Source organism: Scyliorhinus canicula, chromosome 2 (assembly GCF_902713615.1).
Source record: "Scyliorhinus canicula chromosome 2, sScyCan1.1, whole genome shotgun sequence".
NCBI classification, from domain to species: Eukaryota; Metazoa; Chordata; class Chondrichthyes; order Carcharhiniformes; family Scyliorhinidae; genus Scyliorhinus; species Scyliorhinus canicula.
The window spans coordinates 82,106,837-82,131,944 of NC_052147.1; the positions used below are offsets into that span (position 1 = coordinate 82,106,837).

At 47.2% G+C, this 25,108-nt stretch overlaps 1 protein-coding gene across 5 annotated transcripts in view; it reads left to right on the forward strand.

Moving 5' to 3' along the window:
* The window catches only part of strn3 (striatin, calmodulin binding protein 3), a 292,821-nt gene that overhangs the window by 43,905 nt on the left and 223,808 nt on the right, over nucleotides 1-25,108 (forward strand). For all 5 annotated transcript variants that reach the window (XM_038781429.1, XM_038781437.1, XM_038781440.1 and 2 more), the window contains exon 2: nucleotides 19,312-19,415. In XM_038781429.1, coding sequence (XP_038637357.1) covers nucleotides 19,312-19,415 — 104 coding nt within the window. The remainder of the gene's footprint in view (nucleotides 1-19,311; nucleotides 19,416-25,108) is intronic.

The following is a 25,108-nucleotide window of genomic DNA, read 5'->3' on the forward strand; positions in this document are numbered from 1 at the left end:
GCCTCACAAGAAAAGAGTGTTTAGGGCCTGAGATGGTGAGCAGGGAGGAGAAAGGGGCAGGTGTTAGACCTTTGTGAATGCATGGGAAGGTGCCATGGGAAGAGGGTGAGGTGCTGGGGTTGATTGACCAGGCTATCCCGGAGGGAACGGACCCTGCGAAATGCTGAAAAGAGGAGAGAGGGGAAGATGTGTTTGATGGTGGAATTATGCTGGAATTGGCGGACCTGGCAGAGGACGATTCTTTGAATGCGGAAGCTGGTGGGATGAAAAGTGAGGACAAGGGGGACCCTTTCCTGGTTCTGGGAGTGATTGGAAGGGGTGAGAGCAGAGGTGCGAGAGATGGGTCGGATATGGTTGAGAGCCCTGTTGACGGCAGTGGGTGGGAAAGCACAATAAAAGAAGAATGAAGACATGTCAGCAGCACCATTTTGGAAAATGGGGTCATCAGAACAGATGTGACAGAGGTGAAGGAACTGGAAGAATAGGATGGAGTCCTTGCAGGATGTGGGGTGTGAAGAGCTGTAGTTGAGGTAGCTGTGGGAGTCGGTAGGTGTGTAATGGATATTAGTGGACAGTCTATCCCCACAAATTGAAATAGGAAAATAAAGGAAGGGAAGGGAAGTCAGAGATGGACCATGTGAAGGTGATAGAGGGGTAAAAATTGGAAGCAAAATTACTAAAATTTTCCAGGTCCAGATGGGGACATGAGGCGGCACCGAAACAGTCGTTAATGTACCGATAAAGTTGAGATGGTGAGATAAAGTTGAGTAGGACTGGAATAAGGAACATTGCATAAACCCACATAAAGAGACGTGCAAAACTGGGACCCATGCGGGTACCCATAGCCACACCTTTGGTTTGGAGGAAATGCGGCACATTAAAGGAGAGGACAAGTTTGGCCAGATGGAAGAGAGTGTTGGTAGATGTTACATTTTGTGGTTGAGTACAATTCTGCTGATGGCCCACAGCGCCTCATAGTTGCACAGCCTTGAGTTGCTCGATCTGTTGGAAAACTATCACATTTAGCACTGTCATGCCAGACAATTCTGTGGAGAGTATCCTCAATGTGAAGATACCACTATCTACACAAGGACTGTGTGTGCAATGGTCACTCCATTGGCTAGTGAGGATGAGGTCTAGTATGATTTTCCTTCACCATCTGCTGCAGATCCAGTTGAGCAGCTATGTCTTTTAGTAGTGTTTTTCAAACTTTTTTTCCGGGCACCCATTTTTACCAAGCGGCCAACCTTCAGGACCCAACCTGACCGGCTTTCGTGACCCACGCCGGCCGACCGTCGCGGCCTATGTGGCTGACCTGCGCGACCCACCATTTTCCTCTTGCCTTGTTTGCTGCTGACAAAATGGAGGAAATGGTTTTGGTCCCTTTGGCCCTCGTACATGCTCCTCCAATGGAACCTGTTGGATGAAGGTGAAGCGTTCCGGTGTCGGGAAGTATGGAGTCTTCATCTGTCCAAAGTTCTGCATTTTTTTTCCCTGTAAAATCTTACCAAATAAAAACTTGTAAAAAAAAATAAAATGAATGAATAAAATTAATAACCCCCCCCCCCCCCCCCGAACTTGTAAAATAAAAATGCGACTGTTTAAAAAAAAAAAGCAGCTGCACTGCGCATGCATGCCCGATCATCGGCGCGCATGGGCATAGTTTTGCAGATGCATGCCGATGATCTGGCACGCATGCACAGTGCGACCGCATTTTTTTAACATGTTCGCGGCCATTTTGAAGACCACTTGCAGCCTGTGTTATTAACAGTCGGATGCTGCGGCTGTTACGTGCAGATTTGCGCGTTCGGGTGCAGATTTGCGCGATTTGGAGAGCCGCAATGGACGGCTCTACGACCCTCCCGACACCCGTCTGCGACACACTCGTGCTTATTAGGTAATTTGGACATTCTGAATTCTTCCTCTGTGTACCCGAATTGGCGCCGGAATGTGGCAACTAGGGGCTTTTCACAGTAACCTCTGTGAGACAGCTCTCCCAATTTTGGCACATGCCCCCAGATATTAGTAAAGAGGACTTTGCAAGGTCGACAGAGCTGGGTTTGCAGTTGTTTCCGGTGCCTAGATTGATGCCGGGTGGTCCATCCGACCTCACTCCTTTGATATTTTTCAGCAGTTCGAACTAGACAAATAAAATAGTAAAGTGTAACATGATATACGCGTGTGGTGCAATCTTCCAATTCTATCAAAACAGTTAAACATTTGAAGTTAGAAATTTAGCCTGGCCAATCCACCTAAGGAGCACAACTTTGGACTGTGGGACCCAAGCCAGGAATCGAACCTGGAACCCTGGAGCTGTGAAGCAACAGTGCTAACTACCGTGCTGCCATTCAATGTGATCATAACTCGATCTCAATGCCATATTCATACTTTCTCCCATAACCTTGATGCCATTAAAATCTAAAAATGTTATCTGTCTCTTTCTTGAACACATTTAATGACTTGACTTCCATTGGCTTCTGTGGTAGAGATTTGCACAGGTTTACTACCCTTTGAATGTCGAGCCCTGTGAGAATTTTACATGTTTTCATCAGATCTCCCCATATCATTCTAAATTCCAGTGAATACAGGCCCAGTCGGACCAATCTCTCCTCATTCAAAAGTCTCACCAACCCCGATATCAGCATGGTATACCTTCAATTCACTTCCTCCATGGCAAGTATATCAAGTAAGTGCATCGACACTTGGTCCCTCTACACCAGTGATCTTCAAAGTCTGGGGCGCGACCTGCGGGTGGGTCATGGGCGTGTGTCGGGAGGGTCACGGAGCCGTCCATCGCGGCACTCCCGATTGCACAAATTTGTGTGCAACAGCCGGCTTTTAACTCTGCCGGCTGCGAGTGGCCTTTTTACCATATTAAAAAAATGCGCCCGCACTGGGTGTGGGTGCCCGCTCATCGGTGCATATGCGCAGAGTTTTATTTACTTGGCTCTGAGGGTTCCCCCCCTGTGGAACAGAGTGAGTTGAGTATACATACATACATAAGTGTTTCAATCTGGAACTTTCTGGCTGTTTATTTCTTTCCCTTCTTTCCATGTGTCTGCGGGCCTTATCTGGCCATTCTGCCCTGTTTGGGCACTGTTTGTTGGCCCTGACGTGTGTGCTGTTGTGAGTGAGTGCTGTTTTTGACTCTGCTCTCTCTTTTCGGGCCCCTCCACCGCTGTTGTGCCGCCTGTGATCTGTGGTCTGCCCCGCAAGTCTTTTGAGACAATGCTTTCTGTTCCCTCTCTGGATACCTCCAACTTTTCGCTGGTCTGAGGGCAATTGCCAGTGGCTCGATTGCTAGGGTGAATAGAAGCGGGGACAGAGGATATCCCTGCCTTTGCGTGTTTGCAGCTGGAAGTATTTAGAGCTGGTTGTGTTGGCCTGCACGCTGTCCATGGGAGCGTTGTATTAAAATTTCCTCTCCGCCAGCAGCTCCATGATCGGGTCCTCGGAGTATTGCCGGTCCACCTCCAACATGGAGTGGACCAGTTGTTGTCTTGCCACTCTCTCCTTCCTATGTCAGCGCACTTTATAAGCAATAATCCATACCCTGGTCATAGCCTTCAGCATCTCCCGGAACGTTCTGGTTATTAGTAATGTACCCATCTACGGTCTCTGATATTGTTTCGCAAATGGCCTTATCGGCAAGGAGGGCCATGACCAACCTCCATGGGGGGTGCTGGGCACGGCCCGTCTCCAACCTCACATCCATGTAGTGTGGAGCATGGTCAGAGATTACAATTGCGGAGTCTTTTTTTCAAATTGCTTCATGGGACATGGGCACTGCAGGCTGTTGCCAGCATTTATTGCCCATCCCTAATTGCCCTTAAGGGTAATTAAGAGTCAACCACATTGCTGTGGATCTGAAGTTACATGGAGGCCAGACCAGACCAGGTAAGGGTGGCAGATTTCCTTCCCTAAAGGACATCAGTGAACCAGATAGATTTTTACTGCATTCGACAATGGTTTCATGGTCATCTTTAGTCTTTTAATTCCAGATTTTTATTGAATTCAAATTTCACAATCTGCAGTGGCGGGATTTGAACCAGGATCCCCAGAGCATTACCCTGGGTCTCTGGTTTACTAGTCCAGTGAAAATACCATTATGCTATCGCCTCCCCATATTCCGCTCTTACTATCCGTGGAAGCATCCATTTTCCCCGCTACAAAGAAGTCAATCAGGGCATATGCTTTACCTGGGAGAAGAAGGAGAATCCCTCCCTCTGGGTGTGTGAACCTTCACGGGTTCAGTGCCCCCATCTGTTTCATGAAGGTGTCTAGCTCCTATGTTTGATGTATCCACAATTTGGGGTTCGATCTGTCTAACCGTGAGTCCTGTGCGCAAAGACCAAGAAAGGTACAGCATAGGAACAGGTCCTTCGGACCTCCAAACCTGCGCCGACCATGCTGCCTGTCTGAACTAAAATCTTCTACACTTCCGGGTTCCAGATCCGTCTATTCCCATCGTATTCTTGTATTTGTCAAGATGCCCCTTAACGTCACTATCGTCCCTGTTTCCACCACCTTCGCCAGCAGCAAGTACCAGGCACCCACTACTGTCTGTGTAAAAATAAAAAAATAAAAACTTGCCTCGTACATCTCCTCTAAACCTTGCCCCTCGCACCTTAAACCTATGCCCCCTAGTAATCGACCCCTCTACCCTGGGAAAAAGTCTCTGACTATCCACTCTGTCTATGCCCCTCATACTTTTGTGGAGCTCTATCAGGTCGCCCCTCAACCTCCTTCATTCCAGTGAGAAAAAACCAAGTTTATTCAACCTCACCTCATAGCTAATGTCCTCCATACCAGGCAACATCCTGGTAAATCTCTTCTGCACCTCTAAAGTCTCCACATCCTTCTGGTGGTGTGGCGACCAGAATTGAACACTATCGGGCAGCACGGTAGAATAGTGGTTATCACAATTGCTTCACAGCTCCAGGGTCCCAGGTTAGATTTGCGGCTTGGGTCACTGTCTGTGCGGAGTCTGCACGTTCTCCCCGCGTGTGCGTGGGTTTCCTCGGGGTGCTCCGGTTTCCTCCCACAGTCCAAAGATGTGCACGTTAGGTGGATTGGCCATGATAAATTGCCCGTAGTGTTCAAAATTGCCCTTAGTGTTGGGTGGGGTAACTGGGTTGTGGGGATAGGGTGAAGGTGTGGGCTTGGGTCGGGTGCTCTTTCCAAGAGCCATTGCAGACTCGATGGGCCGAATGGCCTCCTGCACTGTCAATTCTATGTTCTATACTCCAAGTGAAGCCGAACTAAGGTTCTATTCAGTTACGCAGTTAAAGATCCCCTGTCCCATAATGAGTCGTTTCATTTCTATGTCCGGAATGTACACCATGGTCTTATTTCTGAATTCCGTGTCGTCCTAGTTCTGAGCGTACAGGTTGGCCAGGCCCATTGGTTCCCCTTTCCAGACACTGCTGACCATGACATACTGTCCCCCTGGTTCATAACCGGTCTCATTGCTGTAAACACCGCCCTCTTATTAAGTAGTATGGATACCCTCCTAGCTCTCATCCTGTAGCATGAGTGGTACATCTGTCTTACCCAGCCCTTTCTTACCCGCGGTCGGTCCTTTTATCTCGGGTATATCTCTTGGAGGCTGTCTGTCGACTTTCATACTTTTCAGGTGGGTGAAGACTCTGGATCTTTTAACTGGGTTGTTACGTCCATCTGATATTCCAGGTGACTATTCTGATGCGGGGTTTTTGTCTCCCCCTTCTGCGGGGTCAAGTGGATGTGACCCTGCCGTCCAAGATAGTCGCGGTCACCATACTCACCCTGAGGCCAGGCCCCTGTGCTTCGGGGTTTCCCTTTGTCCAAGGGCCACCTAACATGACCAACAGCTGTACGTATGCCATGTGGGTGATTCCCCGCACTCTGGGATTTCCCTTTGTTTGGGGACCCTCCAAAGTGGCTGTTTGCAGTGCCTTTGTGTTCTTTGCTGCCATGTGTGATCTGTCCCAGCCTGTATGGAGGACAAATTTGTACAGTGAAATAGTGCTCCCTGCCCTGGAAGGTGACCCATTGTTTGGCTGGGTACAGCATTCTGAACGTCACCCCGTTTTTGGACAAGATTGCCTTCTCTCTATTAAATTCTGCCCATTGCTTGGCAGGTCTATCCCAATGTCCTGATAGATCCTGATCAGGTACAGTTCCCTTTTGCAGGACATTGTCTGGCTGACCTAGTTCGGGATTCTTTCCCGGTCTTGATACCGGTGCAGATTAGCAGTTATGGCCCTCGAATGTTCTACAGCTCTGGACTTTGGCCAGAGTGACCTGTTTGCCCTGTCCATTTCTGGTGCCTCTCCCCACCAGGTTTCCCAGCTTCTGGGCCACGTATTCCATGGGGTTCCTGTCCTCAGTTCCCTCTGGTAGACCCACTATCTGCAGGTTCTGGTGCCTGGTCTTCGCTTTTCCCCTTTTAGGGTCCCCTGTGCCACCTTCAATTCCAGTGTGACAATTCAGTTGCTCTGGTCCATTGAGGCCTTCTCCAGCTCTTTTATGGTATTCCCCTGATCGTCTAGCTACCTCTTGGTTGCATGACGATCAGTGCCTTCGCCACTGCCTCTTGACCATTCCCCTCATGTCGTCCTTGATGACCTCCTTGAGTTCTTGTAGCTCCTTCGTGAGGACCAACTCCATCCACCGGCAAGGGGAGGGGGCTCAGTGCACTCCTGTTGGCCCATCTCTGTCGGGCGTGGTTGGGTCTTCGTCACCTCATGGGTTCACCATCTCCTCTGCACATTTCCCTAGGCTTTTGTTGCCTTTGGCTTCCTTTCAGACTATGGAGTTGCTACTGCTTGGTATTGTTGGAAGAGGGTGAGGGTATGTTTTTTCCTGATTCTGGTGGGCTATTTTCAGTTAAAAGTGCCTAAATCTAAATTCTCAGGAGGAGAGCCACCTTTCATGTGTCTGCTCAGCACATCTTCATCACCGGAAGTCTATCTATTTCCTTCCTAAATATATTCAGTGACTTGACCTCCACAGTCTTCTGTGTGGAGAATTCCACAGGTTCACCACCCTCTAAGTGAAGAAAACTCTCCTCATCTAAATCCTAAATGACCTACCCTGTATTTTGCGACTATAAACCCTTGTTCTAGACCACCGCCACTTAGCCAGAGGCAACAAATCCCTGCATCCAGTCTGTCAGCCCTGTCAGAATTTATATGTTTCACTGTGAAGCCCTATCCTTCTTATGAATTCCAGTGAATACAGGCAACCCTCCTACGACAATCCTGCCATCCCAGGAATCAGTTTGGTGAACCTTCGCTGCACGCAGACTATGGCAAGTATATCCTTTCTTAGATAAGGAGACCAAAACCGCATACATTACTCCAGCTGTGGTCTCACCAAGTTCAAGGCGCGAACTCTGTTCCTCACTCCTTTCCTTTCGCCTCCCAATTTTCAGGTTCAGTTGCGTAACTTTCACTCTCTGGAATACAGTTGTAAACTCTCCCACATTTCCCCTCTCTCCCTTTAAGAGCCTCCATAAAATCTTATTTCTTTGGCCACATCTTTTGGGTTTCTCTTGGCATCCTTGTGCCTTCTGATGCTTTTTAGTTTGTTTGGAATCTTATTGCCATTGTCAAAATCCTTTCTACCTCTCAACACTTGGCACAGAATACATTCATAGGATTACATTGACGATTTAGGAGCAGAATTAGGTCACCCGGCCCATCGAGTCTGCTCCGCCGTTGAATCATGGCTGATATTTTTCTCATCCCCATTCTCCTGTCTTTGCCCCATAATCCCATATCCCCTTATTAATCAAACACTTATTTAGCTCTGTCTTAAAGACACTCGGTAATTTAGTCTCCACAGCCTTCTGCGGCAAAGAATTCCATAGATTCACCACCCTCTGGCTGAAGATATTCCGCCTCATCTCTGTTTTAAAGGATTGTCCCTTTAGTCCGAGATTATACCCTCTGGTTCTAGTTTTTCATACTAGTGGAAACATCCTCTCCACGTCCACTCTATCCTGGCCTCACAGTATCCTGTAAGTTTCAATAAGATCCCCCCTCATCCTTCGAAACTCCGAGAACAGACCTAGAGTCCTCAACCGTTTCACATACGATGAGATCTTCATTCCAGTGATCATTTTTGTGAACCTCATCTGGACCCTTTCCAAGGCCAGTACATCTTTCCTCAGATATTGGACCCAAAACTGCTCAGAATATTTCAAATGGGGTCTGACCAGTCCTTGTACAGCCTCAGAAGTACATCCCTGCTCTTGTATTCTAGCCCTCTCGACATGAATGCGAACATTGCATTTACATTCCTAACTGCCGACTGAATCTGCATGTTAACCTTAAGAGAATCTTGAACAAGGACTCCCAAATCCCTTTGTTCTTCTGATTTCCTAAGCATTTCCCGTTTAGAAAATAGTCTATGACTCCATTCCTCCTTCCAAACTGCATAACCTCACACTTTTCCACATTGTATTCCGCTTCTTTGCTCACTGCCACTTCTTTGCCCACTCTCCTAGCCTGTCCAAATCCTTCTGCAGCCCCCTGCTTCCTCAATACTACCTGTTCTTTTGCATATCTTTGTATCATCTGCAAACTTAGCAACAGTGCCTTCAGTTCCTTCTTCCAGATTATTAATGTATATTGTGAAACGTTGTGGTCCCAGCACCGAACCAGGAGTCACACTAGTCACCGGCCGCCATCCTGAAAAAGACCCCATTATCCCCACTCTCTGCCTTCTGCCAGTCAGCCAATCCTCTATCCTTAACACCATGGGCTCTTAACTTATTTTTTTAATGGAAATGTTTTTATTGGCATTTTTCAGTTTTACAGAGTAGAACGTTTGTGTCCAATATTTACAATTTATACAGTTTTTAAATTTACATACATCTATATATCCTTCTTGGTGTACCCATCCTTTAAGGAAGCCTTCGTCGGACCCGCGGATGGTGTACTTGATCTTCCCCAGGTGGAGAAATTCCACCAGGTCCCCCTGTCAATTTGCAGCTGTGAGTGGTGCTGCTGATCGCCAGCCAAGGAGAATTCTCCGGCGTGCAATTAGGGAAGCGAAAGGGCCCTTTCCCATGTGGATCTGGTTGCTCCGATACCCCGAAGACAGCCGCTCTCAGGCAGTGCTCCACCCTCGCCCCACAACCTTAGACATTGCCTCGGAAAAGGCTGTCCAGACCCTATAAGTCTGGGGAGAGCCCAGAACATGTGGGTGTGATTGGCCGGCCTCCCTGGCATCATTCACATGTATTTTCCACCTCTGGTAAGAACCTGCGCATTCGGGTTCTGGTTAGGTGCGCTCTGTGCACCTGACTTCATTGCAGTGTTAATGTTGGCCTATGTGTGACAATAAAGACTATTTTTATTCTGTCAGTTCGCTCAGTGTTGCTAGTATGCCCCCCATGTAAAAGTCCCTAACTGTTAGCATCCCCCCCATCTCTGCAGGTCTTTTTAACATCGTCCGCAAGACTGGTCAGATTCCACTTGTGGATCCATGTCTAGCCATGGGCTCTCTGGATCCCCAGGTAGCGGAATTTGTTTTGGGCTAGTTTGAATGGGAGTCCCCCCAGATCTGTCCCTACCCCATTTGGGTTCACCGGGAAAGCCTCGCTCTTGCCCAGGTTGAGTTTGTAGCCCAAGAAGGCTCCAAACCTTTTCAGGAACTGCATGATTGCTCTCAGGTCTTTCTGTGGTTCCGAGACATAGAGGAGCAGGTCATCCACTTTGAGTAAAATTGCCTCCTCTTTGGATGCCCTTCCAGCTTTTTGAGTCTCGCAGAGCGATTACCAGGGGCTCATTGGTAGGACAAAGAGGAGCGGGGCCAATGGACACCCCTGCCATATGCCTCTGTGCAGCTGGAAGTATTCCGAATTGGTGGTGTTGATCAGAGCGCTCGCCTTCAAGGCAGTCTACAGGACTTTCAGACTTTCATCCAGGAGGTGAACCCTGCTCCTAACCCAAACCGCTCCAGTACTTCAAAGAGGTACTTCCACTCGACTCTGTCGAAGGCCTTTTCTGGGTATCAACTATATTGTGGGCTGTGTTATCGTAGGAGGCAGGGTACCCCTCGCTAGCGAGTTTTCGAACATATCCCTTGGGTCTGGGGACAGGAGGGCAGCAAGGTGGGGCAGTGGGTTAGTCCTGCTGCCTCACAGCGCCGAGGTCCCAGGTTTGATCCTGGCTCTGGGCCACTGTCTGTGTGGAGTTTGCACATTCTCTCCGTGTTTGCGTGGGTTTTGCCCCCACAACCCAAAGATGTGCCGGGTAGGTGGATTGGCCATGCTAAATTGCCCCTTAATTGGAAAAAGAAATGAATTGGGTACCGATTAAAATCTATCCATGGTTAAGTGTAGTCTCGTATATACCTAACTAAGTAGAAACTTGCACTACACGTCACGGATGCGAAATTAAATCTTAATTGGGTGTCTATTGATTATAATTGAGAGTTTGAAATTTTCTTGTGGTTACAAATCAAATGTTCTCAAGAAAGCCCCTGCCAGCAGAAGACTTTTCCAAGATATAATTAAACTTAGTAGCTTACAAACAACTTGAACTTTCAAAATACAGTAATGGTTTCTTGCTCAAAGCAAAACAGCTAGCGCTGAGCTAGAGTGGAAATATGAAAATACGAAATAAAGAGTGATTCTAGAATAGAAAATGGCTGCTGGACCTCTGCTTTTAAGGAATTTGTTATCAATCTGAGTGAATCTATTCCTACCCCTGTAACGTGTTGATTGGTTTGGGTGAGTTTCCAAACCATTTGATTCGATGATTGGGTTGTCAGTCTTCAATGTGCAACGTTATTTTGTTGAACTTAAAAGTCAATATAAATGTTGCATGTGGAATTCTTAAATGTGTATTAGAAACTCTGCTCCTAATATTGAACTGGTGTGTGCTTAAATTTGCAATTCCTTTCATTTGAACAATGGAGAGTTCATATGAACTTTCCGGGCAGCACCGTAGCATGGTGGTTAGCATCAATGCTTCACAGCTCCAGGGTCCCAGGTTCGATTCCCGGCTTGGGTCACTGTCTGTGCGGAGTCTGCACGTCCTCCCCGTGTGTGCGTGGGTTTCCTCCGGGTGCTCCGGTTTCCTCCCACAGTCCAAAGATGTGCGGGTTAGGTGGATTGGCCAGTCTAAATTGCCCTTAGTGTCCTAAAAAAATAATGTTAATGGGGGTTGTTGGGTTACTGGTATAGGGTGGATACGTGGGCTTGAGTAGGGTGACCATTGCTCGGCACAACATTGAGGGCCGAAGGGCCTGTTCTGTGCTGTACTGTTCTAATTCTAATTCTAACTATAATGTCAATTTGACCCTCAGTAGAAATGTTGCATTTACTTCTAGTTTGACTGCAAATATTTCAAATGCTATGCTTTTATTTTTGCAACCTTTGTGCTTTTGCAAACTGAGGTTGTGTTTGATCAGTTTTGCAGTGATGATTTTGAACTGGGCTTTAATATTTATAACAAAATGGCTAATTAATTATCCTTTTACCTAACAGAAATAGCAGGTTTCCTTCAGGTACGCTAACTTTATATTTTAAAAAAAAAGGTATGGGGCCAGGCCCAGCGCAGATATTTTATAGAAGTCCGCGGGGAACCCACCTGGTCCCGGCACCTTCCCTGCCTGCATGGAGCTGATGCTCTCCATGATTTCCCCCAGAGGATTGGTGCTTCCAGTTCCCCCGCCTGTCCTCCCCCACAACTGGCATGTCCAGCGCATCGAGGAACTGTTTCATCCCCGGCCCCCGTCGGCGAGCTCGAAGGTGTACAGCCCTCGGTAGAAGGTCACAAACACCTCTGTTGTCAAACTGGCTCGGTTACCAGTCTGTCTCTGCTATTTTATCTTCGCTATCTTCCTCGTGGCTGCCTGCTTTCTGAGCTGGTGAGCCTGTAGGAGGCCAGCTTTTTTCTCCTTGCTCGTAGAAAGTCCCCCTGTGTCTGGCAGAGTTGGTGCACTGCTTTCCTATTGGATAGCAGTCCATTTGTAGCTTTTCCCTCCACCAGAAGCTGGTCAGGGCCTATGAGTACTTTCTGTCGACCTCCAGGATGGCCACCCGCTCTTACATGTCTCTGTGACCGTTAAAGGCTGTAATTTCTCCCCTGATCACGGCCTTCAGTGCCTCCTAGAATGTGGATGGCAAGACTTCCTCGTTCTGGTTGTTGGTAAGGTACTCGCCTGTGGCCTGTGTTGTTTTCTGGCAAAAGGCCTTGTCGGCCAAGAGGTCCATGTCCAGCCTCCATGTGAGGCGCTGGGCACGGCCCATCTCCAACCTCACATCCATGTAGTGTGGAGCATGGTCGGAGATGACTTTCGCGGAGTATTATTATTATCTTACTATTCCTGGAAACACCGATTTCCCCCCTGCAAAGAAGTTGGTCCAGGTGTATACCTTGTGGACCGGTGAGAAGAATGAGAATTCCTTCTCACCGGGTTGTAGGAACCACCATTGGTGCACTGCTACATCTGCTCCATGAATGCTCCCAATTTCCAGCTGCACAGGGGCACCAGACAAGGATGCCCACTGTCCCCGCTGCTGTTCGCACTAGCAATCGAACCGCTAGCAATCGTGCTCAGGGCAGCAAAAAATTGGAGGGGGATCCGAAGGGGAGGTAGAGAGCACAGAGTCTCACTCTATGCGGATGATCTGCTCCTCTATATCTCGGACCCACAAAGCAGCATGGACGGAATTATCGCGCTCCTGAAAGAGTTTGGAGCCTTCTCGGGCTACAAACTCAACATGAGCAAAAGCTCATGAGATCTTCCCAGTATACCCGCAAGGGGGGGGGGGGGGGGGGGGGGGGGGCAGCACTAAAGGGGCTGCCGTTCAAACAAGCCCGACATAAATTCCGCTACCTGGGGATCCAAATAGCCCATGACTGGAAAGGGATCCACAAATGGAACCTCACCAGCCTGGCGGAGGAAGTTAAAAAGGACCTGCAAAGATGGAACACACTCCCGCTCTCCCTCACGGGGAGAGTCCAGACGATCAAAATGAACGTACTGCCCAGGTTCCTCTTCCTGTTTAGATCCATTCCAATCTACATCCCCAAGGCCTTTTTCAAAGCGCTGGACAAACTTATCATGGCGTTCGTATGGGGGGGGTAAAAATGCTAGGATCCCAAAGAAGGTCCTACAAAAAACAAAATCCAGGGGGGGGCTAGCCCTCCCGAATCTACAATTCTACCACTGGGCGGCAACAGCCGAGCGAGTAAGGGGTTGGATCCAGGAGCCAGAAGCCGAGTGGGTGCGTGCGGAGGAGGCCTCCTGCATGGGAACCTCCCTCCGGGCCCTCGCCACGGCAGCACTCCCATCCCCACCCAAAAAACACTCCAGCAGCCCAGTGGTGACAGCCACCCTCCAATCCTGGAACCAACTGCGGCAGCAATTTGGCCTGTACAAAATGTCGGACAAGGCTCCCATCTGCAACAACCATAGGTTCAAACCAGCACTGACTGACGCCACCTTCAAAAGGTGGAGACAGGACGGGGGGACACTGACAGTCAGGGACCTATACATGGACGACAGGATCGCAACACTGGACGAACTGACAGAGAAATTTCAGCTAGCTGGGGGGAACGAGCTACGGTACCTGCAGCTCAAAAACTTCCTACGAAAGGAGACAAGGACGTACCCACAACCGCCACGACAGACACTACTGGAAGACCTACTGGACGCAAGTATCCCAGAGAAAGGGAACTGTAGTGACATGTATGGCCGACTGGTAGATAGGGACGACACCGTACTGGACGCAACAAGAAGGAAATGGGAGGACGACCTGGGGATGGGGATAGGGTGGGGACTCTGGAGCAAAGCACTGCATAGGGTCAACTCCACCTCCACGTGCGCAAGGCTCAGCCTGACGCAACTAAAAGTGGTACATAGAGCCCACTTAACGAGAAACCGTATGAGTAGGTTCTTCCCGGAGGTTGAGGACAGATGTGAGCGGTGCCAAAGAGACCCGGCCAACCACGCCCACATGTTCTGGTCTTGCCCCAGACTTGTGGAGTACTGGACAGCCTTCTTCGAGGCTATGTCCAAAGTGGTGGGGGTGAGGGTGGAGCCATGCCCGATAGTGGCGGTCTTCGGGGTTTCAGACCAGCCAGATCTATTCCTGGGGAGGAGGGCGGACGCCCTTGCCTTTGCCTCCCTGATTGCCCGCCGTAGAATCCTGTTTGGCTGGCGGTCAGCAGCACCGCCCAGAGCTGCAGACTGGCTGTCCGACCTCTTGGAATCTCTCCAAATGGAGAAAATCAAATTCGCCATCCGAGGGTCGGACGACGGCTTCCACAGAACGTGGGAGCCATTCATGCAACTGTTCCGGGACCTGTTTGTGGCCAACGTACAAGAGGAAGAATAGTCGGGTGCCAAGAATCAGGGGAAAATGGACGCGAATCGGGGGAGGGTAGCCGGGGGGGGGGGGGGGGGAGGGGGGGGGGTTACGGGCTCGTTATGGGGGTTTGTTGGCAAGCCAAGGCCCAAAACCAAACTATAAATAAATGCCTATAAACATGTGCCTCGGCCATATTGGGGAATGTAAAATATGTATACTGGCTAAAGGGGGCGGCCACAATTGTTGTTATGAAGATGCTTACCTGTAAATATTCATGTTAAATTTTTGTGTTTTCTTTTTTTTTCTCTCTAATAATTTGTAATTTGTCATATATAAAATATGAAAACTCAATAAAAAACATTTACAAAAAAAAATGAATGCTCCCAATTCCTTAGCCATGCCTGTTTTTTTCTGCGTTCTGGTGTTTGATGAGTCAGGCAGCGGGTCCTGTATGCAGTTAAAGTCACCCCATCATCTGTCGGTGTGTGTCAATGTCTGGGATTTCTGCCATGGTCTTCTTTATAAAGTCTGTGTCGTCCCAGTTGGGCACATACGATTTACCAGTACTACCGCTGCCCCGGCTAGGACACTGCTGACCATGACGTACCGTCCCCCCTGGTCCGTAACTGTCCTTGTCTCCATGAACTTCGTCCTCTTGCTAATCAGTATACCTGCTCCCCTAGCCCTTGTCCCGTAACATGAATGGTACCTCTGTCCCACCCAGCCCTTTCTTACCTGCAATCGGACCTTCTCCCTCAGGCGTGTCTCCTGCAGGTAGATTATGTCAGCCTTCAGGCTTCTCAGGTGGGCGAAGACTCTGAATCTTTTCACTGGGCCGTTATGTCCCCTAACATTCCAGGTGATGATCGTGATGGGGGTGTCTGTTGTGTGTTCTCCTGCCACAGCCCCCCCCCCCCCCCCCCCCCCGGGTCAACCATACTTACCTTGTGGATGTGCTCCTGCACTCCGGGATTTCCCTTTGTTCAGGGGCCACCGCTTGCGGCGCTATCTTGTTTCCTCAGCCTGCTCCCTGACTGCCAAAGTCAATCCGAATTCCAACTCTTTTTTTTTTTTCCCCCCCGTCCTGATTCTTACCTATTCCTTGTTTTCTCCCTTCCCATCCTTTACCCCTCCCTGCCCCTGTGTTCTCCCCCCACCCCCCCCCCATTCTGGCCAGACGCTCTCTCCTTGCCGGAAGCTGCTTCGCGCCCCCCTTACTGCCTGTCTTCCAGTGAAACGTGCTAGCCCTCCCTGCTAGTACGGTGGCTCCCCTCCCAGGGCTGGTCTAGCCCATTGCATATGCCTGCCGACTGGCTGCTTTCTCTGGCTGCCCCCTCACCTGCACTTCCCTGTCCTCGCTCTTTCCTGTGTGTAGTCTTTCTGATCAGAAAGTTGCAGTACAGTCCCGTGCAAACATGTTACAATTGTCTACGAGTTTCTGTTTCTTTCAGTGATCTTCTTCCAACCCGCCTTCAACAGGCGGGGAATTTTCTTCACACAAAGAGTGGTGAGCCAGTAGAATTCATTACCACATGAAGTCGTTGATGCTAAAACTTTGCATATATTCAAGAGGCGGATCGATATAGCACTTGGGGAGAATGGGATCAAAGGCTATGGGGAGAAAGCAGGATTAGGCTGTTGAATTGGATGATCAGCCATGATCGTGATGAATGGCGGAGCAGGCTGGAAGGGCCAAATGACCTCCTCCTGCCTCAACTTCTATGTATCTATGAATTGCTGCCTCGCCTGTCCTTTGTCCAGGCCTCTGGCCCGTACATAGTTGTTTTCCTGGTCCTCGACCTTCCCCTTCAAGCTCCCTTGGACCGCCGCCAACCTTTTCACCTCTGCTTCCAGAGCAACGGTCCTGTCACTCTGGTATATCGAGGCTCTCGTGGTCGTGGATCATCCTCTCCTGCGCCTCCACTTTCTTCCCCAGTCCGTCGACCGTCTTTTGTAGGGTGACCGTTGCCTCCGTCACTACCGCCTTAACCACCACCTGGATTTCGATTCTGATCGCCAGGTTCATGGCGGCAAGCTCCTTCCTGAGTAGGGTCCTCCATCCGTCTCCACGTGGCGAGAGGGAGGCTGATGCTCGGGTCGATGGTCTGGCCCTCTCTTGGTTGGCCGGGGCCCCCCTCTCCCTGTGGGTCCGCCGGTTTGTCCGCTCGCCGTTCGTGGCTCTTTCCACTACTTCTGCCGTCTCTTCTGCCCCTTGAGCAATGTTTTGCAATTTTTTTGTTTGCAATTGTTCTCTTCCGTTGGGGTTATTTTGATTTTGATTTTTCGGCCAAAATTCGCCTAAAAGTCCTTTTTTGATTCTGGTTGGGAGGCAAGCCACTTGATGTGCATCCGCTCAGCACATCACTGTCCGGCTCGTAACTTATTCAACAGGCTCCTATGCAGCACCTTCTGGAAATCTAAATAAATCATTCCCACAGGCTCTCCTTCGTCTAACTTCCTTGTTACCTCCTCAAAGAACTCTATCAGATTTGACCTCCCCTTGGCAAAGCTGTGCTGACTCAGTCCTATTTAATCATGCACTCCCAAGGGCATTGGATATATAGCACAGAATAAGGCCAGTTAACCCAACTGTCCATACCTGCGTTTCTACTCCATTCAAGCCTTTTCCTATTTTTGCTCAACTAAGTCCCTCAAAGTATCTCTCAATTCCCTTCTTGCTCATATGTTTGTTTAATATCCACTTAAATGATCTATATATGTGCTTCAATCGCTCCCCCATGGTAGTGAATACCACGTTCTCACTAACTCGTTGGATAAAGGAATTGCCCTGATTTCCCCATTAGAGTTTTTGGTGACTGTCTTATATTGATGATCTCTAGTTATGCTCTTACCCACAAATTGTGTTTTCAGTGCAGGATATCAATGAACAATGATCAAGTAACATTAAGAAGAGAAAAAAATATTGCACCTTCATGATTTCTTTTATAATCAAGAATAACAGTGCGATTCATTTTGAATCACCATGTCCTCATGTTCATGGTCCATGGAGGGTCAAAAATGTTTCCAGTGAAGCTCTGGCTGTCCTAGTTAACTGGCTAGTTATAACATCTGTGCCCAACTTGTTTGCCTCCATCTCTCATGTCAGGAAAGAAGACATAGGCTAATTGAAGCTTTCTGTTCCAAGAGCTTTGTGTTTTGATCCACTGGAGTAGGCCTTTGATTTGTCGATCTGGAAGAAGCTCTTGAACTCCACTCAGGCTTAGAGTATTATGCAGAATAGGAGTACTGCTAATTTGGGATATGATTCTTCAACAGAAGATGTTGCAGAACATTTTGACAAATGCATCCAAAGGTCTGATTGGAGAAAAATGTGTGTAATGCCACTACCTGCTCCCCTTGCATGGAATTTTTCAAAAGTAAAAGAAAAGTAAAAATGAGCAGCATTGTGTGGACCTCGGGTCTATGTGAACACATTTTCTCCCAGAAACCTCTAAATGGATTTTATAGTTAATTGAGAATTTACTTGCGGGAGTAGGAATTAGGTCTTGAAAGCTATGATCTTGGCATTTCAGTTTTTTGATGTCACTTATTGTTTGGCATATTAAAGTACTGTTCTAGTGATTTACAGTTATATTCATGTAGTTAATTATGCAATACAATTAAAAAGGTCTAATTGCTGTCTTAGCAAATAATTTCTTTTTAAAGTTTTTCAATTAAGGGGCAATTTAGCGTGGCCAATCCAGCTACCCTGCACATCTTTGGGGTGTGGGGGAGAGACCCACATAGACACGGGGAGAATGTGCAAACTCTACACGGACAGTGACCCGGGGCAGGATCGAACCCGGGTCCTTAGTGCCGTCAGGTTGCCCCTCAACCTCCGTCGTTTCAGTGAGAACAAACCGAGTTTATTCAACCACTCCTCATAGCTAATGCCCTCCATACCAGGCAACATCCTGGTAAATCTCTTCTGCACCCACTCTAAAGCCTCCACATCCTTCTGGTTGTGTGGTGACAAGAATTGAACACTATACTCCAAGTGTGGCCTAACTAAGGTTCTATACAGCTGCAACATAGAACATTACAGCACAGAACAGGCCCTTCGTCCCTCGATGTTGTGCTGAGCAATGATCACCCTACTCAAACCCACGTATCCACCCTATACCCGTAACCCAACAACCCCCCCCCCCCCTTAACCTTACTTTTTAGGACACTACGGACAATTTAGCATGGCCAATCCACCTAACCCGCACATCTTTGGACTGTGGGAGGAAACCGGAGCACCCGGAGGAAACCCACGCACACACGGGGAGGACGTGCAGACTCCACACAGACAGTGACCCAGCCGGGAATCGAACCTGGGACCCTGGAGCTGTGAAGCATTTATGCTAACCACCATGCTATACCGTGCTGCCCCCATATGACTTGCCAATTCTTGTAGTCAATGACCTGGCCAATGAAGGCAAGCATACCGTTTGCCTTCTTGACTACCTTCAAGTAAGTTTCATATAAAACTGACAGAAACCTCTGACATCTGCGCACAGTAATTTGCTGAGAGTGATGCTCTGCTCCTCCATGGAGTCTATAGTTATATTCTTTGCAGATGGAATAATTAGAAATCACTGATCTGTTGTGAATTCAACTATTTGCACTCCCTTCTCGTGTAAAGGAAATGAAAGTGTTGTGCCTGGTTCAGTCAAGAGGCACTGAGTCTTAAACAGAGTGGAGTCTCATTTTCTCAGAAGAACATTTGAAGTTGAAGATTTTAATTTTCTTTTAAAGTTTCTGTTATATTCCTGTGCTCTTTCCCCCCCCCCCCCCCAGACTCATCCTCCTGTTCGGCTCATGTTTTTTGTAAAATTATTTTTATTCTCTCACCTGAGGGAAAAGAGCTCTTTGTTTTTACAAGCACAGGTGATATTTAATGAGTGTCAATGTTGTTTAATCACATACTTATTTCTGAGATTCAAAATAAAAATCCTTTAACGTAGAAAAAACATTGAAGTATTGATATAGCTATTTAATTTTTTTTACAGGCTCGGATAGCATTTTTACAAGGAGAAAGGAAAGGTCAGGAAAATTTAAAGAAGGACCTAGTAAGAAGAATAAAAATGTTAGAATATGCTTTAAAACAAGAAAGGTGAGTGTTTTGTATATAGTTTTGTGTTGAAAATTTTCAACTCGTGACTAGAATCCTATTTTCTAAGAAAAGAATTGGATTTATATGTCAAATCAGCAAATTATTACTTTCCAACATTAATTAGCAACTATTAATTTTCAGCAAAGTGGGATTAAAATGCTCGTATCTGAATAATTGTCCAATTGCTAAGTTTAAAAAAAAATATATAAATTTAAGGTACCCAATTCAGTTTTTCCAATTAAGGGGCAATTTAGCGTGGCCAATTGACCTACCCTGCACATCTTTGGGTTGTGGGGGCGAAACCCACGCAAACACTGGGAGAATGTGCAAACTCCACACGGACAGTGACCCAGAGCCGGGATCGAACCTGGAACCTCAGCGCCGTGAGGCTGCAGGACTAACCCACTGTGCCACTGTGCTGCCCCTATCCACTTGTTTCTTTAGTGTGACTACCATGTATTTTCATTTATTGAACTGATCAGAGTGATTATTTTGGTCTTTTATCCTATATGGTTGTCAGTTAATTTTGTTCCTTTTAATCAGGAATGACTTGGAGAACTGGCATGAAATAAGTAGTTATTGAAATGCAATATAGGCAACATTGTTATCTTAACCAATTCCCTGTAAGAAATATTTTAGTAAAATGGTGATGCACTTCTTGGCATGTCGCTAAATCTCAGATCACACAATTTCTCGTTTAATCTGTGATCTGCTCCGCATTATATTGCCTCAGTGGAGTTGGCAGTTGGGTTACTACTGCACCTTCTACAGGGTGGGGGGGGGGGGGGGGGGGTAGGGAAAAATTAAGTGATTGTATTCTTTCTAGCTGTCTGCTAACCGTTTGCTGGAGTGTGTATCTACGTTTCTAGAAGTTGAGCAAGGACATGATTGGGTTTACTTTTGATACCAACATACTACACATTGCTTCACTCACCGTGCTGAGCAATGACGTGATTGGGTTTATTTTTTTTACCTCTATGAAGTTGTCTGTTTTCATTTGTATGGTTTGATGTTGAGGTTAACAATTCAATGGCTCCAACTGATGTATGGTTATAATGCCATCAGGAATGGATCTCTCGCAGCCGACATTCAGGATATGGGTGGTAGTTTGACTTGGATAGCCACAGTCATAATTTGAGCTATTTGTCATGTTTTCTTGTGGAGAAAGTTGCCACATCTTTCCTGGCCTGTCCTCGAGCAGTTGATGATTATCCAAACTTTCTGTGGAAAATGGAAACCTGGGTCTTCACTATTCTGGTCAGTTACAGTGTTGTGGTTGGTGGTCGGCAGACAACCAGAAAGTTGATACTTGGTTGCTGATCTGATTATTACTTGGCTGCTCCCAGGCAGCACAGGAGTTTGCTTTCCTTTCAGTTTGAGTGCACAAATTGAATTTTCTCTGCTGTTTCCTGCCATCTTATGAGGTATCCATCAAAGAACTGGATGAGTGACATATTGGGGTCTTCATTTTCCCTGTATTCCCATCTTCACATTGAGGATGTCCTCCATCATGTTGTGCGACACTACCACCGTGGTAAATAAGACAGAGGGTGGTGGTGGATGGAAAATATTCAGACTGGAGACCAGTTACCAGCGGTGTACCACAGGGATCAGTGCTGGGTCCTCTGCTATTTGTGATTTTTATCAATGACTTGGAGGAGGGGGCTGAAGGGTGGGTCAGTAAATGTGCTGATGACACCAAGATTGGTGGAGTAGTGGATGAGGTGGAGGGCTGTTGTAGGCTGCAAAGAGACATTGATAGGATGCAGAGCTGGGCTGAAAAATGGCAGATGGAGTTTAACCCTGATAAGTGCGAAGTGATTCATTTTGGTAGAAAAACTTTGAATGCGGATTACAGGGTCAACGGCATGGTTCTGAGGAAGGTGGGGTTATGCTGCAACTGTACATGACCCTGGTGAGACCACATTTGGAGTATTGTGTGTAGTTCTGGTCACCTCACTATAGGAAGGATGTAGAAGCATTGGAAAGGGTGCAAAGGCGATTTACCAGGATGTTGCCTAGTTTGCAGGATAGGTCTTATGAGGAAAGGTTGAGGGAGCTAGGGCTTTTCACTTTGGAGCGGAGGAGGATGAGATGCGACTTAATAGAGGTTTATAAGATGATGAGGGGGAGAGATAGAGTGGACGTTCAGAGACTATTTCCTCAGGTGGATGTAGCTGTTACAAGGGGCCATAACTAAGGTTCAGGGTGGGAGATATAGGAGGCATGTCCGAGGTAGGTTCTTTACTCAGTAGTTAGAGTGTGGAATGGACTGCCTGCTGTGATAGTGGAGTCAGACACTTTAGGAACTTTCAAGCTGTTATTGGATAGGCACATGGAGCACACCAGCATGACAGGGAGTGGGATAGCTTGATCTTGGTTTTGGACAATGCTCGGCACAACATTGAGGGCCGAAGGGCCTGATCTGTGCTGTACCGTTCTATGTTCGATGTTCTAACATTGCAGCCTAAGCTGTACTTGTTTAATGATAACCTGCTCACTGCTGCTCAGTTTGGGTTCTGCCAGGGTCACTTAGCTGCTGACATTATTACAACCTTGGTTCAAATATGGACCAAAGAGCTGAACTCCTGAGGTGGGTGAGAGTGATTGACCTTGGCACCAAGGCACTATTTGACCTTGTGGAATGTCATAAGTAGGGTTGTCCACTGATGATTGCACAGTGTTTAGCATCATTCACGTCTCCTCAGACACTGAAACAGCCAATGTCCAAATGCAGCAAGACCCGGGCAATATTTGGGTCTGGGTATACATCTTGCAAGTAACACTTGTACCATTATGATGACCATCTCCACCAGAGAGATTCTAACCATTACACCTTGATATTCAATGGCATAATTAAAGCTGAATGCCCTACTATCAACATCCTGGGGTTTGCCATGGACCAGAAACTGAACTAGACTCGCCACATAAATACTGTGTTTACAAGAGTTGGTCAGAGGCTACAAGTCGTGTGGCAAGTAACACCCCTACTGACTCCCCAAAACCTGTCCAAGTCGGGAGTATGGTGGAATACTCTTCACTTGCCTGGATGAGTGCCGCCCCAACAGAAGTTTGATCCCATCCAGGACAAAGCCACCCACTTGGTTGGCAGTCCATCCACAAACATTCATTCATGTACCGTATACAAGAAGCACTGCAGGAGCTCACCAAGACAGCAACTCATAAACCCAGGACTCCAATCACCTAGAACAGGGGTGGGCAAACTACGGCCCGTGGGCCGAGCAGCCTACCAAAGGTCTTTATGTGGCCCACCAAGTCATAAAAAAATTTTTTTTAAATTTTTTTTAAAACATTTTTTTTAAGGTTAATGGGGGGGGGGGGCTTTTGGGTTACTTACTGGTATAGGGTGGATACGTTGACTTGAGTAGGGTGATCATTGCTCGGCACAACATCGAGGGCCGAAGGGCCTGTTCTCTGCTGTACTGTTCTATGTTCTATATGAGGCGCCCAGAATCATAACCGGGTGAAGTAATTATTTTACTTAATATACTATGCGGCTCTTTAAAATTGTGAGTTTCTGAATGTGGCCCTTGCACGGAAAAGTTTGCCCACCCCTGACCTAGAAGGACAACGGCAGCAGATGCTTTGGGAACTGCAAGTTCTTCTTCAAGCCACATACTTCTGATTTCAAAATATATAATCGTTCCTTCACTGTCGCTGAGTCAAAATTCTGGAATTCCCTCCCTAACAGCACTGAGCGTGTACCTACACCACATGGACTGCTGCTGCGGTTCAAGGCGGCACCTCCACCACCTTCTCATGGGCAATTCGGGATGGGCCATAAACGCTGGCCTAGCCAGTGATGCCCACATCCATGAATACATTTTTAAAAACAGTTCTTCCAGGGGCCATTAATTTTCCAGGGATGAAAACTTTTTCTGAAATCTTGAAACAAATTTAGTGGCTGCCAACTTTAAAATGAAGTGATTGTCATGTTTGGGAAGCAGTGAGATCTGGCAAATAGTGGTTTCATCGGATCTATGCCATCCAGAACTTTGTAAGCAGAGTTGAAGTTTTGGAGAAGACTGTGCCATGGAACTTGAGTAGATTTAACTATGCTGTCAGCTGACGATCAGGTTGAAGCAAAGAAGAGCTGAAATTCCTTGTGAGAAAGACAGAGTTCGAAAGTGATGACGTGCTGTATGGACTGCTGAGCCAATTTCAGAGATCTATCCCAGTTGTATCTGCCATTTAATATGTAATTTTTGGTTAAATTCATTCACAATTTGCCTATTAATTCATGTTTAACTTGCATTGGTTTGGTTTTAGATTATGGGGTGTTAGCTAAGATCGTATTTAGCGATTTGTTTATACTCTTTTATAGTAAAATTTATTTTGTTTAAACCGTGGAATCTTGTGGTATTATTCTTTCAGTAAATAACTGGGATTTATTTTTCAAAGTTACTGTTCTCAACCAAAATCACAACAGTATTACAGACCTGCGTCTTATGATTCAGTCCTAGAAGTTATTTGAGTCAGCCAGCTTCAAGGGTGTGGCCAACATAATTAACCATGATGTGGAGATGCTGGCGTTGGACTGGGGTGAGCACAGTAAGAAGTCTTACAACACCAGGTTAAAGTCCATTGTCTCATCTGTTTGCCGGTGTTACGCAGCTGGTCTGCTGTGTCCTGAGCGCAAGTTGAGAATATGGCCTCTATCTTGGTTTCCAGGTTGCGTCGACTGCTGTAGAGCTGGTGTACGAGGTGTTTGAGGAGTGTGACAGAGGTGCGGCGGCAGAGCCTTTCAGCGTAGTCTGTGTTGTAGGTCGACTTGAGTGGGTTTGTGATCTGTAGCCCTTTTGGGATCTTGTCTGCTTTTTTGCATTTTTGTAGAAATTTAATGTCAGTGTCTATATGTACGATCTTCCTGGAGATCCTCTTCACTTTGAGCCGGCAGTTTGCGGTGTCGATGGTAGCCATGATGTGGAGATGCCGGCGTTGGACTGGGGTGAGCACAGTAAGAAGTCTTACAACACCAGGTTAAAGTCACTTTAACCTGGTGTTGTAAGACTTCTTAACATAATTAACATAAGATAATAGAAACAGAAAATGATAGAAGCGCTCAGGTCTGGCAGCATCAGTGGGGAGAGTAGAGTTAACAGAGTTCTGAAGAAAAGACACAACCTGATTTAACTCTGTTTCTCTCCCTCTCTCTCTCTCTCTCTCTCTTAAGGTGTTAGTGCGGCCACACCTGGAGTATTGTGTTCAGTTTTGGTCTCCTTACTTGAGAAAGGACGTACTGGCGCTGGAGGGTGTGCAGAGGAGATTCACTAGGTTAATCCCAGAGCTGAAGGGGTTGGATTATGAGGAGAGGTTGAGTAGACTGGGACTGTACTCGTTGGAATTTAGAAGGATGAGGGGGGATCTTATAGAAACATTTAAAATTATGAAGGGAATAGATAGGATAGATGCGGGCAGGTTGTTTCCACTGGCGGGTGACAGCAGAACTAGGGGACATAGCCTCAAAATAAGGGGAAGTAGATTTAGGACTGAGTTTAGGAGGAACTTCTTCACCCAAAGGGTTGTGAATCTATGGAATTCCTTGCCTAGTGAAGCAGTTGAGGCTCCTTCATTACATGTTTTTAAGGTAAAGATAGATAGTTTTTTGAAGAATAAAGGGATTAAGGGTTATGGTGTTCGGGCCGGAAAGTGGAGCTGAGTCCACAAAAGAT